This window comes from Typopeltis vanoorti, chromosome 21 (assembly GCF_054136105.1).
Source record: "Typopeltis vanoorti isolate ZY-2024b chromosome 21, IOZ_Tvanoo_1.0, whole genome shotgun sequence".
Lineage (NCBI taxonomy): Eukaryota > Metazoa > Arthropoda > Arachnida > Uropygi > Thelyphonidae > Typopeltis > Typopeltis vanoorti.
In genome coordinates this window covers 83568841-83589176 of record NC_143569.1, presented here as the reverse complement: position 1 = coordinate 83589176, position 20336 = coordinate 83568841, and the positions used below count along the sequence as shown (strand labels likewise).

General features: G+C 35.0%; 1 protein-coding gene across 1 annotated transcript in view; it reads left to right on the top strand.

Moving 5' to 3' along the window:
- PCID2 (PCI domain-containing protein 2) overlaps positions 1-20336 on the top strand; it is a 191431-nt gene that overhangs the window by 68714 nt on the left and 102381 nt on the right. Inside the window, exon 8 of the mRNA XM_090411518.1 lies at positions 11201-11276. Coding sequence (XP_090267644.1) covers positions 11201-11276 — 76 coding nt within the window. The remainder of the gene's footprint in view (positions 1-11200; positions 11277-20336) is intronic.

Here is a 20336-nt window from a genome sequence, read left to right as displayed (position 1 = left end):
TTCGAAGACTCAAATGTTGAGCCTTCAAAAGGGGGCTTGCCCTCTGGTGCCTACGGCACCCAAGCCCCTGATCTCTTAATTGTAAGCCGGTTCTCCTTGAATTCTGATGACTCGAATTTTGAAGACTTGAAAGGAGGGGTTCCAGTGGCCAAACCCCCTGAGTTCTGGACTGGTAGACCAGTTCTCCTTGAATTTTGAAGACTCGAAAGGGGGGTTCCCCCCCCCTGGCACTTACTGTTATTTTTTATATTTTAATGGAAAAAAATCACACATTGGTGCGATTTCACAAATTTTGCTTCCTGCGTATTTCGACGATTAATGAATATTAGTAAATATATGCTTATTCATATAAGTTTCATTTCAAAGCAGAAATCTAGGAATTGCAGTTTCAAATATTTCACCTGATATTGACCTTTTGTGTAGCAGTATTGAAACACATTCATCACATTAAATTGTTATTGAACTTCTTTGAAGTTTTTAATTCTTTCTTTATTACTAATCATTTTACATTTCATGTGCTTGTACTACAAATGTACAATAACAATATATCTATCTATATAAAAATATGAGATAATGTGCCATGTCAAATGTGTATATAAGATGCTAAAAATGTAATATTTGCATCTGATTTTTGCAATATTCACTGTGTATATTTTGTATTGAATATAAATACAATAAATATAATAATATATGTCGATTTTTATTCGAGGGGGACCGTGAAATATTTTAATTTTTCCAAAGGGTGCCCTGACATCCAGAAGTTTGGGAAGCACTATCATAATGGATAGTGAAATTAATTTCCCATCTGAAGGTAATCACAAAACATCCATGCCCAAATGGGATTTGAACCTCCAGCCTGTGAGTTGGAGATTATGTTAACCACTTGGCCAACCAGGCCATTTAAATTTACCATTCTCCAAAGAGAAAAAATCTGGTCCTCATGCCCTTCTTAATCATTCTCATACTCAACTTCCAGGAGTGTTTAATATACTAACATGTCTCATACGTTCTTGGTGGGGTTTGGATCTGGGCTTTGTGGTGGCCAAGTAAGATGGTGGCAGTTGCTGTCATGCTTGCTGAATCACTGCTGAGCAGTTCTTGTATGATGAACCATAGCATTGTCACCCATGAAACAGCTGTCACCTGCTGGATAAAAAATCAACATTCCAGGATGGACTTGATTGGCAGCAATGTTTGGATATTTTTTGCAGAATACCTGGCCTTCCAGCAATATCAGGGGGACCTGTTCTGTACCAAAAGAACATACCCCATACTATGACACCACCTCCAATACCTTGAATTGTGTTTACAAGGCAAGCTAGGTTTATTGTTTCATGGGATCTCACCAAACTCTCTGCCTACCATTGGTACAGAACAAGGTATACCATAACTGGTCAGACCACATGATTTTTTTTTTTCCCAGTCACTGTGTTCCTGACACCAATGTAGATGAACTTTCCAAGTTCTTCGTAGAAATTAGTGGTTTCTTTATAGGCATGCAACTTCCAGTACCGAACTTTTTCAATTCCCTGCGTATAATTTGGTGATATGTGGGTCGGGAACAGCCTATATTAAATGATTCAGTCAATTGCTGCACAGCACACAGGAAGCTCTATTTGTGCGTATTAGACAACAGTGATCTCTTTCCTTCCGCATTGTCTTAGAACCACAGTTGTGCCTCTTAGACAGTCAGTGTGGGTTATTTTTCCACTGATTAAAAACACACACAGCGTATCTTACCTTTTGAAAAACTAGTCAGCTCTCCTGTTTTCAAAATTGCGACTCTAGCCAAATGGCCACCCACAATAAATTTTTATCGAATTGCTAATGATCCTTTTTTTCTCCTATTGTGATCAAAAGTATTGATGATTACTGACCAGCAGCACTCTTAAATAATCACTAGAACACCTGGTGATGCATGTGACCAAGTATTTTGCATATATGCTTCATAAATGACCTTTATGTATATCTGCATGAAGTTTTCTAATTCAGTGGATGTTATGTACATTGGATGGATAAACACTTATGACACCTATCTAATTATGTATTAGGCCTACTTTTGCTGAGATAGCCACTTTTATCCCTTTGGTATCAACTTCACTAGACCATAGCAGGTGTTCTGGGGGTATTCTGAACCAACTAAATAGAAGAACTTCCTTGAGGTTAGTGACCAAGTGAGGCACTTGTGTCAACTAGCATATGCTCCATGTGATTCCACAAATGTTGCATGGGATTTAAATCAGGAAAATTAGGTGGCCAGGGAAGCATGGAATGCTTGGATATGATCTTTGAATCATACATGTACAGTATGTAAGCCTTAGGACACAGGGTATTCTCTTGCTGGAAAAGTCCAGATCAATTCATGTTATCATCATGTAGGTGGTCATAATATTTTGGCTTATGAGTGTATATTGATATATGTTCTGACATATAATAGATCTTATTTACATGTATAAATAAAAACGTTTTTGACTATGACAGCCCTTTGGTTGTTTTCTGCCAAAAAATGAATAAGGAAAAAAAAAATTATTATTAGTTTGAATTTTTTGATCATTATTAGTTTGAATTTTTTGCTTATTAAAAGAATAGAATATGTGGCGGAGGGGGATAACAATCTATTTTTCTGGTCTCTATAGGTTTGCTCAAGTAAGAGTCAACTGTATTCTTTCTCCAATAAAACTGGAATTATAACAGATGGGAGAAGAGACATTCTTGTTTTGAAAACTCAAATAACAATGAAAATCACTCCTGGAATATATGAATATCTACCCATATATTTTTATGACCAGATATTAGGCTTTAGCAGACTCTTATAATTGTTTACTTATAGTACAATTTGGCATGTGCCATCTGTGGCGCTAGGACACCTGAAAAATATGCATCGCAAGTTCAATTCTAGATGCTGAATAGAGGAACTTTTCTGTGCCTTGTTTTGACTGTTCCCAAGTTAGTCGATCTCTGGCACAAGCAAGCAGGTTTTTTTTTCTCCTAGAAACTTGGCTTGTCATTCCATAAACTCAAGAAAATTGACCGTAGAATTTACACTGTTTTCAGACAATAAAACATAGTGTTAAGATTAGGGACCATGAGATGGCAGCACTTGTCACCTACCTCTCTTCACCAGATGTAGTGTATAATTAGTGATAGTCTTTAGCCAACTATTTCTTATTGGCTACCAGTGAAGATTGAACTGACCTCTCAGTCTCCAAAAGTTAGATAGGGCTAAAATGGCCTCGCCTACTTCCTATAGGAGAATAAAAGGCTCATAGCTGACTGATAATTTTGTTTTGCCTGAGTTAGCCGCTACAAAGAATCTGATTAATAGAATTTTATTAGGGAGTCAGTTTAAATAATTTTGCCAGTAAAATGACCAAACAGAAACCAAAATTGAATCACATAACATGTACACTGTTATGTATTCAAATCCCAAATTTTTCCAAATTCCATGCAGACAGAGTTTAGCTGTTGTAAATATAATATCCTTAAGATTGCTTCATTAGGATAATAAATCTGTGTTTTACTTCACTGTGCAGCAGAATGATATTCAAATACACAATCTGATTCAATCTGGATGCCCCTTCATAGTAGTGGATATTGCTACATACATCGCAACCATTGTTCATGGAGGTATAAAAGGAGATGCATAGTCTTCCAATCTTCATAGATAAACATTAACAGTAAAATGAGCCATATACTAAAGCCCCTCCATGTAAGGCACCTTTTCATGGTGGATGGGACCTCCCAGTAACTGTACTAGACCTTTTTGTTTTTATTTTTGTAGTATGCTTTTCTTTCAGTATTCTTCACTGTACTTCTCCTGAATCTTTTTTACTGTCCTATCTTCCAGACCACACTGGGATCCAACATCTTGCTGCTGTGTTTGCCTTGCAACATGTGGATATCTAGAAAGGGTGATTCCAGTAGTCTATGTTACTTCAGTCTCCTTTGGCAGGATGGGTAGACCTTGATGGTCTGGCTATGATCATTCAGTTAGTGGGCTTGCCTGCATTAGTCAGCAGTATTAATAAGTCTCTTTCCTGCAGTTCAGGGACTGGGTTCAGCAGTTACTGTGGTAACAGTTATAGCATTCAAGGTAGCCCTGGCGTTTCACTCCTTAGTGTGGTCTTTGAGAGCAGGCATCCATGTGTAGCTTCATGGTAGGTAGAGAGCTCATACAATATATACAGAATCAAACTCCCTTTGAGAATGAGTAATTCTTCATTCTCATTACAACCATGTTCAGAAACATCAACAGAAAATCAAAATAAGAAAAAAAAACAGCAACAAATGCATTGCTTTTTTTTAATCCAGCATTCATCAGGGGAATATCTACTTGAAAAAATGTCACCTTTCTTCATACAGAAGGGTTTGAAGGATTGGCAGAATCTCCAAATTCTGCAAAGAAACTCCATTCAGGAGATATTCTTATTGAAGGCAATGGTGACAATGTCTGAAAAATTACTTCATGCTATATCTATCTAGGAGTTGGGGGAGGAAATACCACCAGTTATGTTACCCAGCGCAAAACTTTTCTAGAGGTGTAATATCAGAGTGGGACCATCCCAGTGTTCCTAATGAGGAGATCTGCCCTGAACTGAAGGACTAAGGAGTGCATACAAAGAATCTTCATTCGTAGGAGAATCTGAGAACATTGTCCTTACCTTCAACAGCAAAAATTACCAATATTTAAAACATGTTATCTCAGCTGTCCAGGAAGGTTCTATATCTCTAACCCTTTGTGCTGCTTTATGGTTATTCTCAGACTGCTTGTGTCAGCTCTGCCATCTGTGTTCAGTGTGGCAGTAAAACAGAGAAATGCTCTGTGATGGAGACCTAGTATACTCCCAAGCATGCCAGAGGTGGAAGGGTGAAAAGGAGACCCAAAAAATAAAAACCGATCAGTGCATCACTTATCAGGAGGCAAAGAGATAGTATACCACAAAAGTAGCAATAACACTGATAAACCCTCTCATGATAAGAAGTCAACCATGAACAAAATTTCAGTTTGGACATTGATGTGTATGTTGATTCCAGCTTCTCACAATAACAACATTCTTGAATGGCATGACTTGCTGTCTTAGGGAAATCAAAAATCTCCTTAGGCAAATCAAAGAGAAAATCTGATATGGGCTCACTTTTGAGGACATGTTAAAAATTATCCCACTACATAAAAATCCAGTTATTAAAAAATAATGAAGCATTCACTACAAAGGATCAGTGACATGCCTCCAGATCTTTAATAAAAGGCAGACCTTTAAAAAGCGTCCAATTTTTCCTAAGCTAATGAAAACAAGGAAATTGGCCAACCTTGTGTACTTTAGTGATTCAATTCTATGATTATCATCTCATTACCTGTCAGTGATACAGTGAAGCACATGACAGTGTATACAAACTGCAACAACTGAAGTTGCTAAAATATCTAGTTGTTTCCACATTTCCCTAAACCATGGAAGGGGGGAGTGAATGATAATTGCACAGTAGCCATGGAAGCTCAGAAGAAAGTGTGGAGAATCTTCCACACATACCCAACAACATACCTCATTGTTTTCCAATGTGCCCAAGAAAGATACATCTTTCATCAGAACCAGAAGGAATCCTGTATCTAATATTCATCTTCTATAAGACGATCAACCAATAAAAAAAAAGAAAAGCATAGGATAAAATATGGAAAATGAAAAGCAGATACACCACCCATCAGCTCACTATCCTTGAACATAATCGATGCATAGTTGCCAATCTAACAGCAATTGCTAATCCCCCTCCCCTCCACCTTGTCCAAAAATACAAAGCATAATGACAACAAATTTTGTTTTCTTCAAATGGTAGCATAGTAGAAAAATACAACAGTCTTTACATGAAAGAAGAAATGAAAGCTACTATGCTTGAATATTGCCCAACTGTTGGACCCAATAACTGGTCCACAGCCGATCCATTGCCAAGGATCAGCTGTGCACCTTTTCATCAGAATTTTTTTGTGAGAATGGATTTCTGAATAAACAGCAAAAGGCTATTATTATTATTATTAAGAGAAACCTCCAGGGAGTCAGAAACTCATCAAGGGAGGCCACATACTACACACACCAGCTATCATATTTATTCATGAATTCATTCACACTGTTTGCATTCACAATATCCAATTGATGTTGGATTATTGCCTTTCTTAAGCAAGAGAGGAATCCAAAATCTCCAAATAACTATTATCCAATTGCTCTGACCCACTGCTTGTTCAGGATTCGGGAAAAAATGGTTAACTCTCATCTTTTATGGTTTCTGGAAAGAAATAACCTTTTATCCAGAACACAATCTAACTTTGCAAATATCATTCTACAACAATCATCTAATTTGACTGGAAGTATTGAATAGAGATACAGTCCTAAAATGTGAGCATTTAGTATTGGTTTTCTTTGATATGGAAAAAACATATCATACTACTTGGCGATTTGGAATTTGAAAGACCTACACAGTTTTGGTCTCAGAGGAAATCTCCCTCTTTTTTAAAGAATTTTTTATCCAGCTGAATCTTCCAAGTTTGAGTGGGAACCTATCTCTTTCTCTCTCTCTCTATCTCCTGACCTTACACCCAAGAGGAAGGGGTCCCTAAAGATTCAGTTTTAAGTGTCACACTTTTTGCAATCAAGGTTAATTCAATGACCAAACAACTTCCTCCAAACCATAAGTAATGCCCTCTGTGTGGTTGACTTTAACATCTTCTGTCATGCAATATATGGCCATAGAAAGACAGCTACAGCAAGCCATTGATCGTCTTTCGAAATGGGCACTCACAAATTTGTTCACATTTTCCCAGCAGAAGACCATCAGTATGTGTTTTTCTACAGACATGGTCTTCGTTCTGATTCAGAACTCAAGACTAGGACAAATTTTAATCCTCATTGCACCAGAAGCCAAGTTCTTGTGACTCATAATTTAACAAAAAACTCAGTTTCATTTCTCACATATGTTAGTTGTAAGATAGGTGCTATAAACCAATGAACAATTTTCATATTCTATCATACACCTCTTGGGATGCCAACAGATTTTCTTTGCTTTGATTGTACAGAGCACGCTGATTAGATCAAACTTGATTATGGGTCCCAAGTCTTTGGTTCAGCCAAAGAGAAAGCATTCTGCAATAGTTGGATCTTGTTCACTATCAAGCCATAAGATTTGCAAATGGGTCATTTCCCATTTGGCAAATGAACCACCTTTGTCACTTTGATGTAAACAGCTGTCTCTATTATATTGATTATATATTTGGTTTAATCCTTTATCCAAGTGTAAACAAACAAAGTTTGTGCCTGAAGTATTTTCAGGACTGGGGCAACTCGTGGTAAAGATGGTATAAGTTCTGATCACTTGCCTTAGTATCCCATAATGCAAAGTACATCCTTATGGATATGTATAATGCTATGCATTATGGAAAGGGTCACTACCCAGACCGGTTTCGACCTTTATTGAGGTCTCATTAGTGGGAGCCAGACCCAGAGGTGGCGATACTAAGGTGGAAGTAATTCAGAGGTCATATCACCATATATCAGTTGCCAAAAGGTGTCAACACCGTATTATTAAAATTATCTGGATTAGAGATAGTTGATGGAAGTTTTTTCACTTGGCTATACTACCAATTATATATTTGGTTTAATCCTTTACTTGGATAAAGGATTAAACCAAATATATAATTGGTAGCATAGCCAAGTGAAAAAACTTTCGTCTCTATTATATGCTAAGAAAACAAAATGCCTGCCAGACCATCCCATGTGACCAACTATTTTTTGCACACAGCGTAGAATATATACCACACCAATCTGACTGTCACGTGACCCTTTGGTTTGCAAACACTTTCTTACAATCTGTAGATATTGGAGTAAATAACATAGTACAGATACCATAAATACACTTCCTCCACACCATTCATCCATATCACTGTACAGTTTTTCTTTCCACAAGTTGCCCAAATATTCCATCTCCTATTGTTTACTGGCAGCTCTTTCAAGGACATAGACAGGAGTTCTGATTTTTCTGCTTGTTTACACCAACATTTCAAAGTCGGAGGTCCTAGTGGGATCTGCTGTCTTCTCAGACAGCATAGTGTTTGTTGCCTAGATCCCACTATAATATAACAACTTTGCTGCTGAGCTGTATGCAATAGTTTGCATTAAAATACATAAGATTGCATGCTGCCAAAGGTGCTTAATATATTCAGATTCACAAAGTTCTCTCAGATATCTAGAACTGCAGTATATCCTGGACTCTCTCTCTCTCGAATCTGGTATGTCTTCTATTAATTATGGATGGTATACTTAATTGTTTGCTTTTGTGAATTCCAAGCTAGATTGAGTGAAATGAGGCTGTACACATACCAGCCACTGAATTAGAAACTTTTAGGCAGATGTAAATGTCATTTATGCAGTATATATGCAAAATACTTGGTCATGTGCATCACTACATGTTCTAGGCAACTATTTAAGAATGCTGCTGCTGATCAATAATCATCAATAGTGTTGATCACAATAGGAAAAACAAAGGATCTTTCGGAGTTCAATAAAAGGCTTATTGTAGGTGACCATCTGGCTGGAGCCACAATTTTGAAATCAGCAGGGTTGACTGGTTTCTCAAAAGATGAGATATCTCAGATCTTGGGTATTTAATCAGCAGAAAAATAATCTGCATTGCTTATCTTTGAAGCATAACTTTTGTCCTTAGACAGTCTTTCAGGAATGATATCGCCATCCTTTGAGGTTTTTACAGACAAACAGAACTTCCTATGTGCAGCAATTAATAGGAGCATTTAATGAAGGCAGTTCCCAATCCATATCTCACCAAACTGTGCATAGGGAATTGAAGAGGATTGGTATTGGCAGCTGCTTGCCTATATGGAACCACAGTATTAATGAAAGTTTTTACTTCAGTGGACCGTATGTGTAGATACTGCAGCTATGTCAGCTCATTTCTCAAGCTTCCACCATTTGTCTGATGCACCAATTACTGGCACATCGTCAGGCACAAACTTTTATCCCAGTGACATTCATCATGGACTAGAGACCAATAATAAGCTCCATCAAGTCAAGCCCAAAATCAAATAGCTGAAGTTTAATCTAAGCAGACCATAAGCAGGAATTTGTTCTTGCTTTGCTCCACATGGGTCATAGTCATCTTGCACACTCCTTCCTATTGAGGAATGATGACATTCCTCAATAGGAATGAATGATGTGCCTGTGTTTGAGTTCTGTGGTACCAGACTAACCATCAGTCATAGTTTAATTGACTGCCCTCATTTCATCATTGAGTACACTCACTATTTTAGCCAATAATCTGTCTCAGCCTTATTCAAACCAGGCAGATTTTATCAGGCTCACTGTCAAATTCATTTTTAAATTTTTACAAAAAATCAAGTTTTTTCACTGTATGAGGATGATCTGAAAAGTTCTTGTCATCCACCATAGATGGCAACACTATCGGCAAGATTTTTTTTTCTAAGTTGGTACATCTGTCATAAGCATCCATCTGAAATTACAAGTCTTTCTATCAAGTAGTTTGTTTTATAAACTGTCGGAAGCAAAAGTGTTGTCTGTATCCCTTGAAATGGATAAACTTGAGTATCATGTGGTTATAAAATTCTTTGTAAAAGAAGGTTTAATGTCAAAAGAAATTCATTCGAAGTTCATAAAAGTTTATGGGCACTCTTCTCCTTCATTTTCGACAATTAAGAAATGGGCTGCCAAGTTTAAACGTAGCCGTACCAGCCTTGAAAATGATCCACGTGAAGGACATCCAAAAAAGTGCAACAACGCGAGAAATCATTGATCCAGTGCACGATATGGTATTGGATGACCCTCGAGTCAAAGTGCGTGAAATTGTTGAGACTATATGCATTTCAAAGGAATGTGTAGGATATATTTTACATGAAGAATTGCATACGAGAAAGCTTTGCTGAAGATGAGTGCAGTGCTCACAGCAGATCAAAAATGCACTCGCATGAAAATCTCTGAACAATGTTTGGAGCATTTTAACAAGAATAAAACTTATTTTGTGCATTGATTTATGGATGAGACTTGGATTCACCATTACACACTAGAATCCAAACAGCAATCAAAACAGTGGACAGAAGCCAGTTGTTCAGCTCCAAAGAAGACAAAGTCAGTTCCATCAGCAGGAAAGGTCATGTCATTGGTGTTTTGGGATGCTAAAGGAATTTTCTTTATTAATTGTCTTGAAAAGGGTAAAACAATAACGGGGAAATATTATTCCAATCTTTTAACCAGACTAGATGAAAAAATTTGTGAGAAAACACCCAGTTTGCAGAAGGAAAAAGTCATCTTTCATCAGGACAATGCATCTGCCCACAAAAGTGTTTCGGCAATAGGAAAATTAAGGGCTCTGTACTATGAATTGTTACATCTACCCTATTCCCCAGATTTGGCTCCCTCTGACTTCTATCTCTTCCCAAAACTAAAACTCTTCCTCGCTGGTCAGCGTTTTTCTTCGAATCAAGAGGTGATTGCAGCTTGAGGGATATTTTGCAGATCTTACTGAGAACCACTACAGGGACATGATAATAGCACTGGATTATCGCTGGAATAAATGTATTAGTCTTAAGGGAGATTAGTTGAAAAATAAAAGTAATTTTGAAATTATAAATTCGTTTTTTCATTGTTAGGCCGAGAACTTTTCAGGCCACACTCATATATAGATGGTTAACATTATTTTTATTCATACGCTGCTGTTTTCATATCTAGACTTTAATACCTCGTTGTTTTAACTGTGTTTTGTGAACTTTTTTATATTTGTTTTTCATAGACGTTCTTTTTACACCTATTCTTTATATATATTTTTTTTTACACTTCTTTCTGTACACTTCTTTTATACCTCCTTTTTTATATATTCTTATCTGTATATTATATATTGCTATTTTACCTTATATATTACTTTGATCTTTACTGGTGCAGTATGACAATAGTTGTCCTTATGCCATAAAACCTTAAACAAGCCATGCTTATGAGCTTAGTGATTTTCGACATGACACTATCACAGGATGGCACATTATATATATATATATATATATTAAATGCTTTTACTGTGATTATGTTTATATATGTTTAATTTGTGGATAAAATGTATAACTTTCTGTAATATCTATAAGTTATAAATTGTTTTCCACACAAAAGAAATTCTAGAATGATTAAAATTTCAAATTATTTTATAGCCGTTCTTCTCAAGATGATTCGAAGAGATGGGGAATGCTTAATTTAGTGAATCAGCTATTTAAAATATATTTCAAGGTAAGAATGTTAATTTCTAAAATAATTGTTTAAAAAAAAAGAATGTATATACAGGTATCCCTTGATGTTACCGCATATATCAAAATCACTTTAATCAAATATAATAATCAATGGCAAAAATTACAATTCGTACATTATTGATTATGCTAGTAATTCATTTTATATGGTACACTTTTAGGAAAGATAAAAAAATAAATGCAAAATAAATGTTTAATGAATACTTGTGCCTACATTAGTTATTGGAATTTTTTATCAAAAAAAATTATCAAGAGTCATTTGAACAGTTTTAGTTTTAAAAAGAACCATAGGTTTTTTCTTATCAGCATAAATTCTATGATAACGAGCAAAATAACTCTCTAGCATGGCTTGATGGGAGGAATGATGTCATCATGCTCACGCCTTGAGGCTTTCATGTTTTTACATGGTAAATTTAAAGGCGCGTTAATTAAAACTCTTGCTGCGTATATCAAGGGATTGTTGTAATTAATTTCGCTGCGTTAATCAAATCCCATGTTAAGCATGGGATACCTGTACTAAATTTGTTCCTGGCTTGTATTTTCTTTAATGTGAATTCTCTTAAGAATGTACTGTATACACAGTGTGCCTGTTAAGAAATAGATCGATTTTTTACAGGAACAGCCCTTCAAAACAGAACTTCCTGTGTGCAGCAATTAATAGGAGCATTTAATGAAGGCAGTTGCCAATCCATATCTCACCAAGCTGTGCATAGGGAATTGAATAAAAGCAACAAACATGTTTATAGTTTTGACCAGTAGAGTGTATGTGTTGTAATCACAGATGCAACTTTTGAGTTGGGTGATGCAGCAATTTTCATGTGGCAACTGTTGAAGTAAGAGTGTGAGTGGAGCTCGTCAGAAGTTGCATCGTGGAGCAAGAGCTTCGATAAAATTTTACTGTAAATTAGGAAAAACTGCTACAGAAGTGTACCAAGACCTAAAAAAAGTTGACGCCGATGATTATCTGAGCCATGCACAGGCGTTCCACTGATTTTCAGTGTTTAAAGAGAGAGGAGGGAGTCCCTGGAGGATGAACCATGCTGTGAATGGTCAGTTTCTGCATGGACAGATGATAGATGTGGTGAAAGCTAGGGAAATTGTTGCCTGGGCAATAATTTCCCTAGCTTTCACCACATCTGTCATCCGTCTTCTCACTTTCAGAAGAAAGTCAGGTTGCAAAAATCACATGTCAAGACAATCGATCTTTTTATTTTTATTTTATTTATTTATTTATTTTTTTAATGCAATGTCTGTACTGGTTGTATACACACATGCGATATGTCAGGAAAGAACTGTTCCACAACAACAATTGGTTTCTGTTACATGACAATGCACCCACACACTGTGTGCTGCCAGTGAAGCAGTTTCTGGCTTTGAAGTCGATTTGTATGATCAAACATCCTCTCTCTCCCTCTCCTCCTCCCCCATGTGATCGGCATTTATTTAAAAATTTTATGGAATTTACAACCGTGTTAAAAAACTTTTTTATTATCCTGACATTTCGATCTTTATATCAAGATCATCATCATCTGGAGCATACATAAATATACATTATTTATTTTATTTATTTAGTTACATTATTAACTGTAAGCTAGAGAAACAATAATTTGATCACATGTTATTCTACTGGCATGACCATGGCAGTAGAATATTATGTTGAATACAACCATGTTAGGAATAATTACTTTAATTTCTCGATTTAAATGAGTCATGTTTTAGCAATTTGCTCATATTTTAGAATAATGCTACAGCTGAGTTGGATAAAGGGAATGGATACACTATGATAATGTTGGATTTCACTAAGGCATTTGATAGGATACCACATGAAAGGCTGTTGCATAAACTGGAGAATATGGGATTGGAATATAAACTCTTGACTTGGATCGGGGGATGGTTGACAGACAGATATCAAAAAGTACTTTACAGTGAGTGTGAATCTGCCAGATTTAAGGTGACCAGTGGTATACCACGGGGTTCAATCCTTGGATCATTGTTGTTTAATCTATACATTAACGACATTAGGAAAGGACTAACAGAAGATGTGCAATTGTTTATCGATGATGCAAAGCGAGGCAGGCAATTAGGGATGCTACTGATATCCAGTACTACAAAATGATCTGAATAGGTTGGAAATTTGGGCAAATGAAAATCACTATCAGTTTAATTTAGTAAGTGTAAAGTTATGCAGTTTGGTGTGATGAGATTTCCAGCGGCATATTATATTAGCTGGGTTATGCTATAAGAAAATGATTAAGCTAGCAACCTTGGCATAATAGTGGATAGGAATTTGAAGTTCAAAGATCACATAGTAAAAGTTGCAAATACAACTTGGAGGGTAATTGCAATGTTTGAAGCGAACCTTAACATATAAGGATAAGGAAGTTATTTTGCCTCTTTATGAGGTCTTGATAAGATTGCACCTGGATTATTCTGTGTAGATTTGGTCTCTCAGGTTCCAAGGGGATAAAGAAGCTGTGGAAAGGGTGCAAAGAAGAATTACAAGATTATCTCTGGATTATGAGATTTAGATTATGAGGACAAATTGTGAGTATGTGGATTACAGACTCTGGTTAACAGGAGAAAGAGGATGATATGATAGAGGTCTATAAACTTCTGAATGGATGTTATAGGATATCATCTGATGAAATTTTTCATTATATGGAAGCTTTATCATTACACTTAGGTGCCATTATAATCACAAATATAAGTATTCATTTTGGTAAATTATGGAGAATACAACCGTGTTAGGAATAATTACTTTAATTTCTCGATCTTTCGACCTTCATATTAAGGTCATCGATGATCTGCAGTATACATACTTATCTTTGTATATACATGCTATATTACATTTCAAACAGTATGCCAAAATGATTTGATCAACCATTATTCTACTGGCCTGGCCACTAGTGGAGGGAAAAAAAAAAATACATCAAAGCTGTATCCTATTTATAACATCATCAGAGAAAAAAATTCATATAAATACTTTTAATACAGCAAAACTGGTGCCCTAATCAGTAATGTAACATATGTGTTTGTTATATTAAAGCTAATATTCTACATTACTACAGTCCTAATTATAATTAACTCTTAGACCAAAAGGTTATGTGGATATAATATGTGCCATCCATATTGGGATTTTTTTGAACCTCTTGCAAAACTTATTCAACTCATTGAAGGATCTACTTCTTCTACTGTCCTATCCTGGAGTATATATGAGTGTAAATTTAAAGAAGCCTATGAAATTCTTATCAACCACACTAATCTTGACAATAATGGTGGTATAAAAATCCCAAGAATATGAATGGCACATTCTATCCACGTAACCTTTTGGTCTAAGAGTTAATTATAATTAGGACTGTAGCAATCTAAGCTTTAATAACAAACACTTATGTTAAATTATTGATTAGGCAACCAATTTTGCTATAAAATGTATTTATATGAATTTGTTCTCTGATGATGTTATAGATAGGATCTAACTTGGATGTAGTTTTTTTTTTTTTTTTTCTCACTACAGGTCAGGCCAGCGAATTATCAAATCATTGTCACTTTGGCATACCATTTGAAAGTAATATAGCTTGTCTTTGTACAGTATATATATATATATATATATATATATATATATATATATATATATATATATATATATAGTCCAGGTAATGACCTTAATAAAGGTTGAAACAGAGAATTAAAGTAATTATTCCTAACGTGATTGTAGTCTCCATAATTTACTAAATGAATGCTGATCACCTGTAACACTAAAGGAAAGGATACAAATATAAATATGAATACTGTATTATAAGCACAAATATAAGAGGCACACAGCACAGTTTCTAAAAGATGCACCATGCATGACTTCTATAAATGCACTGAACACAAGTCGGTTGAGAGAAGAAATGCATGGAAGGTCGGTGTAAAGTGGGGACTACTGTATATAAAAATTCAACTATATCAGTAAAATTAAGAACAAATATGAAATTTCTTATAAAAAAAGGGAGTAGACAGGGAGATGCAATTTCACCTAAATTATTTACAGCAACTCTAGAAGAAATTTTTAAAAATTTGGATTGGAAGAATGGAGGAATTATAGTACTTGGAAAGAAATCAATGCAGAAAACATCAACAAATCAATTAATTGAATGCAGAAAATAAAAAGAAAGCATTAAATATAAACAAAGACAAAAATAATGTATAATAAATACATAACCAAAACAAGCCACCACATATGGAATATCAGGAAATTAATATAGTGTCCTTTTATGTTTACATAGGACAAAACATCACACAGTGAAGGTTGGCTGTGAAGAAGAAATTATACATAAAATTCAACTTGGTTGGGTAGAATTTGGAAAGCACAATGAAACATTCACAGGAAACCTCTCAATCTGTCTTAAAAATATTCAACAGTTGTATACTTCCAGTCATGACATATGAAAGTAAAATGTGGACTTTGACTAAAATATTGACTAACAAGTTGAGGATGACCCAGAGGAAAATGGAAAGATCAGTTCTTTGTATGACCATTCAAGATAGAAAACGCAATGCCTAGATCAGAGCTCAGATCAGGATGTGGGACATGGTAACATTAAAAGATCCAAATGGCAATGGACATTTAAGGAGGTAACACAAGAAGTAATACTTAAAGATGAACAACTTTGTTATCTAAATGGTATTCAGAAGATAGAAAGAGAGCTACAGGAAAATCAAAGAGATGGTGGGGAGGATGAGATTAAACAAATGGCTGGTACTTGGTGGCATAGAAAAGCTCAAGGTAGGACTTGTCCAGCAGTGGAAAGAAAATGACTGGTGATAATAATTATGGTCAACTTCTATGTTATCTGGAATTTCTCAACTAACAGATTGTATGGATTTTTTTCCACTGTCAGTTAGCATCACCAGTGGGTATTCTTGCGTATGTTGTCCATTTTTGGGCAAATATTGAAAAATTGGAGAATCTCAAGTGATTGCTCTTGATATATCTAAATCATTTGATTGCATTTGGCACAGAGAACTATTAAGAGCTTCCATCATATGGTCTGTCTTCTCTTCTAGTTGCACAGTATGCATTATTGTGGATTGACCTTTATCTTCAAACCATGCATTTAATTTTGAGGTTCCACAAGGCTTTGTTCTTTCACCTATTCTCCTCCTTTATATCATCATCATCACACTTTTCTAGTTGATTGTAGATCCAAGCCACAGTTTTGCTGATGACAGCACATGCTCACTGTACTCTTTTTTATCATTTGACTAAATGCTGCATGACACAATTCAGCAAAATTTCCAGGATATTCACGTCTACTGTTCTAATTTCTGATCTCCAAAAACTATTCTTCAGTGAGGTTGTGATAATCTTCTTAATTTCAGTGCTAGTAAAACTCAACATTATGTAAAGATGAAGCTATGTTTTTCCTGATTTGTATTTGTCTTTTTAATGCTACTGATTCAACTCAATAATAATAATAATAATAAAAACCTTTGTATTGAGTTGCTACTGAGAAATTACTTGAAGTATATCCAAGTAAATAATTTAATTAATCAAATAATATTTACAGTAATTTTATACAATTTTCTTAATAAAAATATATACACAAGTCATTAAACTGTAAATTAATAATTAATTCATCTTCACACACTTTCTTTCAATTTAAACAGTGCAATAAATAAATCCTTACATGAGCTCAACAAAATTAAACAAATTCACGAGAAACATATAGTCCAAGAAATAATATTACAGTAATCCATCAAACTGCACTTCATGCAAAACTTGAAGTAAATTTTCAACACTATTAGTTATCTCTGTGGACTAAGCAGCCCTAATGAAATATCAGTTTTTATTAGTCATCATTTCTTTTTTAACAAGAGAGAGAGAATTTAATAGAAGAAACAAAATAGTATAGTTCTACCTTCCAGTGGTAGAACATTAATGAACAGAAACATTTACTATTTTTGAGACAGTTTTGCATAGCATAATGGAGACATCTATATTAAAATAATTTCTTCTCTTCCAGTCATTAATGAGATGAATTATTAGTTACTTTGATTTTTCAATTAAAAGAATTCTTGGAAGAAGCATCATTCCCACTTATAAGAAAAGTATTCTATGGTTGGATGGATGGAATCTCTTGAATGGGCATGCTGAGTGGTAGTGGAGTACAATGGAGTGAAATTTTTAAAGAACTCTTATCATCATTCCTACTTACAAGAAAAGTATTCTGTGGGTGGATGGATAGTTGTAATTTGTACTATTTGTTGAGAGGTAAAGTAATGCTTAGAGTGAAAGAAAAACCTAGTTCCTTGGATAACTTATAAAAAGTTTTGATAATGCTTTTCTTTCCAGATAAATTAATACCTTTTAATTTATCTAATGTTTTAGTTTATCCATGGTGGACACAGGAAGCCATTAATGTCTTTTAGTTTATCCATGGTGGACACAGGAAGATAAAGAGGCAGTGGAAGAAAAGAAGAAAGCATATCAAAAGTTCCTGCAAATAAGTCAGCTTGTGCTCTTAGAGAATACAGAGATAAATATAAGAAAGCTAAACACTGTGTAGAACTAGCTAAATAAAAGTCATGCGAGGACTTTGGCAAGAACATAGAAAATAAATATCAAGAAGATGGCAAAATATTCTGGAGGTTGTTGAAGAAGCTTAGACATGGAGGAAAGAGTGCTGTAAAAGGAGTTAGAGATGATAAAGGTGACATGAAAACAAAAGAAAAAGATATCCTTGAAGTATGGAGTAATTACTTCGAAAAATTGCTAAATGAAACAAGCAGTGATAGCACAGTGGTAAAAAAACACTCAACAGGCATACAGTCAGGAATACATATCCATACTTGAAGTAGAAAAAGCCATCAAAGGCTTGAAATGTGGAAAGGCAGCAGGAGTAGATGATAGTTGACCAGAAATGCTGAAGTATGGTGGTATAAAAGTCTTACAGTGGCTGCACTGCATAGTTCAAAAGGCCTGGATAGAGGGACGAATTGCTGTTGATTGGAGTAGAGCTCTCATAGTACCCATATATAAAAAGGGAAATAAAACTGAATGTGAGAATTACAGAGGTATTTCCCTACTGAGTTTCCTGGTAAGATTTATGCAAGTATACTTGAGAAACGGTTGAGAAGAATTGTGTTGAAGAAAAGCTTGGTGAAGAACAAGCTGGCCAAAAAGAGGATGTCAGGATCAGATCTTCACTTTACGACAAATAGTTTAGAAATCATTGGAATACAATAAAGATCTGTATTTATCTTTTGTAGATCTGGAAAAGGTATATGACAAAGTGCCAAGAGATAATCTATTCAAAACGCTACAGAACAAAATGTATGGTGTCAGTGGAGTATTATATCAAACAATACTTAGTGTTTATTTGAGTTGTAATTCAGCAGTTAGAATTGAAGGAAGTACAGGAAGATGGTTTAATATTAAATCTGGTGTGAGACAAGGATGTACATTATCCCCTCTGTTATTCATTATCTATATGGATCATATTATGAAGGAAAGTGGTATTAAACATGATATCAGAATTGGAGATGTTAATCTCAGCTCTTTACTTTATGCTGATACTGTTATACTTCTAAATAAATCCAGTAAAAGTCTGCAAGATTCCCTGACTAAATTGAATAACTGTTGTAATAGATATGGTATAAAGGTCAGCAATAAAAAGACAAAGACAATGAAAATGGACAAAATCGTTGAAAATGTCAACTGCATTGTGAACGGAGAACCTGTGGAACAAACAACATTTCAGCTACTTAGGCACGATTTTTAGTGAAAATGGTAAATTAAATATGGAAATAGACAATAGAATCAACTATTCTAATGTTCTAATATTACAATAGCTGGTATTCTAAGAAGTCAATTGAATAAATTCATATGGAATAGGAGAGAAATTAGTCGGAACACTAAATTAGCTGTATACAAAACAGTGTTCAAACCAGTTTTAACTTATGGATCTGAGAGCTGGGTCAGAAGTAAAAGACTTGACCAAAGACTAGAGACTGCAGATATGAGAGTCCTGAGAAAGATTAAAGGCGTGAACAGATGGCATCAATGGCAGTATCATATTAAAAATGAGGATATTAGGAAAGAACTTGACATTATCAGCATCCAGGAATGCATTAGCAGAGCTAATCTCAAGTGGTATGGTCACTTAAACAGAATGGGAGAGGAAAGATTAGCAGAAGTGTTCTCTTCCAGGTTGGCAGGAAAATGACCCTAAGGAAGACCAAGATATAGGTGGATTGATATGGTAAAAAGTGCCTTAGAAGATAGAAATATAAGATCTGATAATGTTGGAGTCTTGACAAGTAACACTGATTTGGAGGAAAATTGTAGATAAGAAGTTAGTAAAGATGTAAATTTTTCATGTAGTACTATCATATCCTCTTGAGGGTACATGGCAAGAATTTGATATGATGATAGTTTATCTAATCGAAAGCCATTGTTAATTCTGACCGAGCTACAGAAGCTCATATGTAAAAGTCTTTATTGAAAGTAGTTTTTATATGAAAAAAATTCATGAATGAGTTTTGCTGTTACTATGATGAGATGTTTGATCCTCACTGAAGAATGGTTTTGAAGATCAGCATTTAAGGAGGTGATGATATTCTAGAAATTTTGTTGGTTCTATAGTCACATAGAATTTGTCAAATAAGAAAGAAGAGTATATAGTGTGTTTACTTTCTTCTTGGTGTACCAAAGGGAGAGAGAAAAATTAAAGAAGGAAGTGATGAAATGCTTCACTATTAGTTAGATGTTTGTGATTCACCATCACCTCTAGTGTATAGCTAAGATAAAACTATCAGCAATTGCAAATAACAAAAGGTCATGGTGATCTCATTTGGACTCAGAAATATCAAGAACATTTGTTTAGGTTTTTCCAAACTTTTTCATACTATTTGTCCAGAGGTGGTGAATAAGAGCATTCACTATGCAATTCAAACTGGTGATCATTTATTAGTGATAGTGGTTGACAAGGACAGTAAGAATGTTATGTTTTTGAATGATTAATAGCTGTATCCCTTGCTAATTTGAATGATTAATAGC